A 6262-nucleotide genomic window follows, 5' to 3' on the forward strand; every position below is an offset into this window, starting at 1 on the left:
GCAACCCTATCTGCTTCCGTGGCGATCGAGCGAGCACGTATGCAACCACCACGCGCGATCACCTCCCGGCGGCACGCGTGTGCGTGGAGCCGATAAAGAGAAAAAGACAGGACGGAGGCATCGGTTTCGCAGTCCTCAAGGAAATCCCGTGCTCGCGCCTTGCTCGATGGGTCTAATTGAAAACACATCCGTCTCCCCTCAGCTGCCGTTCGTGCTGCGGCTAGCTGTCGATGGGCAGCGCTCTGTAAGCATTCGGAGGCAAGGTCAGCACAAAAAAAGAGGAAGACTGCATGCGCGCGGGGAGGCCTCTGGCTTTGAAAAGTTGCGATGGCCTTCGATGCTGAGATGCATGCGATCCCGCGGAGCCGAAGAAGAGAGAGGAAATTTAAAGCACGTCACCAGCGTCGGCGATGATAAGAGAGGAGGGGACCTGCCGGAGCTCGATCGGCTAGCGACGAAATTAATGAGGGTATTTTACGGCGCACCGCTCCCGGCCTGTGTTGCGAAACACGACTTTTCAAGATTTATTGCTTGTTACTCATTGCTTGCGCTTCACAATCTTTTATGTCCACGTTTTTATGCGCGTCTGTGCGAGCGTGGACGCTCTTTGAGCATGCGTGCATACTCGCAATGGACTGGTGTTGTGTACGTGTATTAACGTTTTTGTGTCGCTGGGTTTTCACATTCCAGATAAACACTGCGGACTATCAAGAACCCTGTACGCAGTGGTGAGGCTCCGGGTTGATTTCACATATTTACGGACAGAACCTAATGTAAATAGGTTCTTTCTTTCATTTATTTTTTATTTAACTCTCATCTAAATGCAACCATCGCGTTGTGGAATTCACCCGCGACCTTAATCTGATAAGCTCAGTGATTGCTCGTTTACATTTTATAGAGTTTTTATATACGTACTTTCTGTGCCTGATAAGACTGCTGAGAAGCTTGGCGATGTCGGTGCTTGATGGTTTGTCTAAAGTTAGTCTGGCTGTTTTAGCAGGCCTTCATTTACCCCGTTGTGATTTTAATGCTGATGAAATTAAAGACATAATACAATAGCCTTCAGTAATGGTGTAATTGAACATTTTGTGTGCGCCTCAGTCTGCTAGCGCGTATCACTCCGTCAAAGCAACCTGATCTTGTGCTCAAGCAGATTTCATTTTGGGTGGGTGCAGGTCCAAAGAGATAACAAGGTGTCAGAAATTCTACTGAACTATATAGAGCTCACATACAGGAGTACGTGGTCTGTCAAAGTTTTCTCGTGACGATGGTGGTGGTGAAAAACCTTTATTAGGTAATATTTAAACGCTACAGATACGCGGCTACAGGAGGTTACAGAAGCAATAGGTCTCGAGATTTCTCCAGGCCAGTATTGCATTCCTGACAACTCAAAGCAGTGATTTCATTCGACGCACGAAATACTTCGGCACATCTGCCATTATCATTTACGATAATAACCAATTCTAACCCACGGTCTGTATTCGAAGGGCTTGAGGGCAAAAACTACTGACAGCATAGTAATCATTTGTCCTGACCTCAACCTTGTTTCCCTGCAGGCTAGGCTTTCTGACGGGTGCTGAATGACGCAACTGCGGTCAGAACATTGAACGCCTCGACATTGGATCTACAGTATGTTCAGTCACAGGACAAACACAAAGAGGGCAAGTCCTAATTGTTCAATATTACGAGTACTTATGTATTTCTCGGTTTCTCAATCTGCCGGATGGAATGAGCCGACCTGCCTAAAATGTAGTTTCATTTAATATCAATATTGTATTTACCTCGGAAACATTTGGCATGCCTAGAAAGCTTTCTATTAGAGCGATAGCACGCTCTTTTTTTTTTTTATTTATGACCATCCATTCGGAACGACCTATACCTACCATGTTTATCCGTATATTTACGCCGGCCCCGATACCTACCGGTGATCATGGTTGTCCATTGCTATGCAACCTACCCTGGCCTACACCTCACGAAGAAGGCTAGTCTCATTGTCTTTACCGCTGCTGCTGGAACATAAGCTGCGTCTACCGCAAGACCCCACGGTCAAGGCTTAACAAATGCATATAGTCAAACATTTTCAGAGGATTTCCCCCCTTCTCGTGATCGTCATCACCACCGCCACCCTGACAACGCCCACTGCAGGGCGAAGGCCTATCCCCTATTCCTCCAATTGACCTGCACCTGTGCTAGCTGCATCCATCTGACCGCTGCAAACTTCTTCATCTGCTCATGTCACGTTCTGCCGGCTCCAGCAATGCTTGCCATTCCCTTGCAATCCAATTTGTTGCCATTATCAACTGTCAGTTATCCTCTCTTCTCATTACATGTCCTACCAATTTCCATTTCTCCTTCATGATTTCCACTAGATTGCCATCATCTCGCATTGTTTTCGCACTCGCGAATACATGATATCGGTTATGCTCTCTTCGCAGTGCGGAAAGAAGATAACCGATGGTCACTAAGGTAACCAATTAGAATCAAAGGGAAGGGAAGCGTAGCAGGTTGCGGCAGAAAGTTAGGTGGGCGGATGAGGTTAAGAAGTTCGCAGAGGTCAAGTGGATAGAGATAGCCCAGGAGCGGTTTAATTGGAGGAACATGGTAGAGGCCTTCGCCCTGCAGGGATATATAGTATGGCTGATGATGATGGTGTCATTAACTCGAGTTTGTCCCTTGACCCACTCTGCACGGTTCTCGTCTCTTCATGTTAAATCTACAGTGTTTCGTTTCATAGCTACCTGTGTGGTCCTCAATTTAACTTGAACTCTTAGTTATCCTCCAGGCCACGTTTAACCTATATAGGTGAGTACTGGTAATGCGGAACTGTTATATACTTTCCTCCTAAAGGATATTGCTAACTTGCATTAATGATCTGGTAGTAATTGCGAAATGCGCTACAGCCTAATCTGATTGTTCTAGTTATTTCTATTTAGTGGTCCGAATCTGTAATTATTACGTGTCCTAAGAAGATGTATACTCTTACCACATCCAGCAACTCGCTACCTATAACGAACCTCTGATTCTTTCCCACGTTTTTTAACATTGATTTAGTCTTCTTTTTCATTGTTTTTCGATCTTATTTTCCTGTCTAGGTAAATAATCATTACCTTGCGATTCGTCACCTGAGCTATTCAGCAAGGCAATGCCATCAGCGAATGTGAAATTACCGAGATGCCATTCACTAACCCATCACCTCCTTCTTCCCGTCTTGAAAAGTAACAAATACCGCGCTTGTGGTCTTCCATCGGCTCCAAGCACCTCTCCTATGTGACTATTGGCAAATCCTCTTCAGCATTCACTTCAATGTCGGCGTGGATTTCTTTTGGATAAGCATAACATGAACCTCAGTATTTTTGTTACGATATTTGTCAGTCAAAAAAATAGTTGCGAAGACGAGCAAGGTCTGGTACAGCGAGCTCTACGGGTAGTAGTGGCAAGCCAGGGACTGAGGGCAACCGACCATTGGTTGGAGGTGGACGAGGTCGATGGAGAAGACTCCTGAGGATACAACAAGGAAACATCTCTGAAGACGCCCTAAAAACCACCGAAAAATAACATAGAGATAAATTACGTTTTTCTTTCTTTCCTTCCTTCCCTCCTCAATCAATGAAACATCCAAGAAGTTATTTCACATAGCCATTGTGTAAAAGATAGATACTTTTATATCCCTCCTTTAAGAGAGCTTTGTGTTCTCAGCCTATGAGGCCAACGAGGCGTCGGAAAATCTTGCGAGGCACAAGGGGACTTCGGCATTGGTATTTATTTCCGTCCAGCGGATGGTTAAGAAGAGGTCCCCCTAGCACTTGTCTCTGGGGACGCACTTTTTGGCATTGTTCCTAAACAAGCCATCAGCGCAGAAGCAGCCACTGACGCAGTCCGTGGTGCACGCCGTGGGTGGTTCAGGATGCGCGCAGCTTCGCTCTGCGCACTGGCTGCTCTGACAGTGCTTCAACACCTCGCCCGCTGCGCACTTGGGAGCAGGACCTGCAACGCATGCGACGCCGAACACCTCATTTACTGAAAATGTACCGTCTGTTGCAGAAGTTTGCGGCCCAACGCGCCGGGCAGAGGAGCAGTATCGCTCCCGAGAGGCGGCGCTGCGCCCGCCGGCGCTGCCTGGTGACGTAGCTATAAAGAGTGAGGAGGCTTGTTCTCTTCTCCTCATCCCGCGGTTGATATCGCACATCTTTGCTCTCAGCCGCGGGATGAGGGGAAGGGAACAAGTCTCCTCACTCTTTATAGCTGCGTCACCAGGCAGCGCTAGGCAGCGCCGGCGGGCGTAGCGCCGCCTCTCGGGAGCGATACTGCTCCTCTGCCCGGCGCGTTGGGCCGCAAACTTCTGCAACAGACGGTACCTCCAAGAACAAGACACGTACATGCACTAAGACAACGGCGGAATATTTGAAGGAAGAAGAAAAAGGGCATTTAGGGGAGATGTGTTTAAAGACCAAAGAATATCACTTCTAAAAACAGTTCAAGAGTGCTTGAAAATCTAGACATCGCGAAACTCTTTACATTTTATTCAAGACAAAAGGAAATAATTAGTCTCGTAAACGGCTTACCGGCTTCACTAGGAACGACAGACCACTATTACACTTTCCTTTCCTTTTTTTTTTTATTTGTACATTTAAAACTCTGTCTACAATCGCTTTCGCTCGTTTAAATTTTCTCTTCTGTGTTTGGTAACGCTATGATGGTAACGCTATTGAAAGAGGAGCAAGTTCTTTTCCTTTAGGTCTTGCACACAAAAGGACGCCCTGTCTGCGTCCCGACCAGCTGCCCAAGCATAATAGCAATCAATAAGATTTTCCCATGGGCTTACCTGTAGCGTCGCACAGCACAGATGTGGCCAGCAAGATGACTAAGATTCCGGCTAGAGCCTCAAGATTCATTTCGAAGTCAGTGTCGTTCGAATTGCTGCAGGTATATAAACTTTTAGTCAAGGTGTCGTTCCGTGTCGCCGGATGACAGCAAGTGCCTGCATTCGGGACCTGGTTGAACCCTTTTATAGGACGCGCCCAGAAACCAGTAATGGTGCAAAGCCACGTAGATAGCACCGTCGTTGTCAGACACACGTGCAGACGGCAACAAGGTCGGGTCATCTGCTTCTCTCACGCTTTCTTACTTCATCGAGCAGTCCCATAGAGCAGACGAACCGGTTGCGAGATAAAGGAACCGACTACGCCAGAAGAAAAAATACTGGCCAGTTTTTCAGTGCAGGCACTCAAGCGACTATTTGCCCCTTTTACTACACTGCTATATATCCTTGTCAGATTACGTCAAGCCCAGTAAACTTAGTTCCCTTCACTCCGCATCTCATTCGAAGATTGCGTGGCATTCATGTGCAGCTCTCTATGTTTTATTTTAATTTCACACAAGCTGTTGGACAACATTCTCATATATTTCCAGGCAAGCTCGAGTGTGTATTTATATACAAAAAATAATAAAATCAAAACTCTCGTAAACTTGTTGCCTTTTTGCAGTTTCTTGCTCTCGTCTGCATACAGCCACACATTTTAAGTTAGAGGTTTGTTGCGACCGCTGATACATTGCAACCTACAGCCGCAATACAGGACGCTCGGAAGGACACATCTGTATATAAACATTGCTTCATGGGCATAACACTGTACTGTCACAATGGAACGCTTATATCAATATGTGTGCTTCTTGTGCTTGTTAGGGAGCACATCGCTTTGGGCTATTTGGACGTAATGCATGCTGGCGCGTCGATTATACATAGGCACGAACGCAAACACCTTACTGTGAACGTGTGCCTGCACCAATGAACTCGATTCCACGGCGAGCTAATCAGGAGTCATATCTACGTACGCGGAATAGTGCTCCGGAGCTGTCTGGCTGTCTAGGAGTTGTGTCCTCACCAGTCATATTAGCAAAGCTACGAACTAATCACATCGTCTCGCAATTTTTAGGCTCCTTTGCTGATCCCGGGATTGATTTAGATATTGCCGCGTCTATTTTCCATGCCAGGGCACTGGTTTTACTAAGACGTTTAAAAGAACGCCGCTAAATCTGGCATATCTGAAGTAATGCACAAGTCTGGCACTCTGGAATATCCAAAGCTCTGAGTATGGATGCTCATAAAACCGTTAAGCATGTCATGTGCATATGCACCTCATTGAACACTGAAGACTGAGATAACGTCGCAGCAAGGTTCCGGCTTTACCCTTATATTTCGACTTTGGAGTAACACAGGCTTAGCGTTTTTGGGGGGTAACAGCCGCTTTAGGATTCTTCACAAATG

The 6262-nt window shown here is 46.5% G+C and overlaps 1 protein-coding gene across 1 annotated transcript; it reads right to left on the reverse strand.

Annotated features, from left to right (window-relative positions):
- Window positions 1-3739: 3739 nt before the first annotated feature.
- LOC146189942 (ixochymostatin-like) lies at window positions 3740-5091 on the reverse strand. Its single transcript, XM_084603353.1, has 2 exons — window positions 4823-5091; window positions 3740-3984 (listed from the first exon to the last, which is right to left on the reverse strand). The coding sequence occupies exons 1-2, from the start codon at window positions 4890-4892 to the stop codon at window positions 3797-3799; spliced, it is 258 nt and encodes an 85-aa protein (XP_084459479.1). The 5' UTR covers window positions 4893-5091; the 3' UTR covers window positions 3740-3796.
- Between the last annotated feature and the right edge of the window lie 1171 nt (window positions 5092-6262).

Source organism: Amblyomma maculatum, chromosome 5 (genome assembly GCF_055883805.1).
Source record: "Amblyomma maculatum isolate TAMU_Amacu chromosome 5, ASM5588380v1, whole genome shotgun sequence".
NCBI lineage: Eukaryota > Metazoa > Arthropoda > Arachnida > Ixodida > Ixodidae > Amblyomma > Amblyomma maculatum.

Excerpts from the sequence above, each read along its gene's own strand:
- LOC146189942 (XM_084603353.1), bottom strand. The coding sequence starts at position 4,892 with ATGAATCTTGAGGCTCTAGCCGGAATCTTAGTCATCTTGCTGGCCACA. Across the intron at positions 3,985-4,822 it reads TGTGCTGTGCGACGCTACAG|GTCCTGCTCCCAAGTGCGCA; the intron begins GTAAGCCCATGG and ends CATGCGTTGCAG.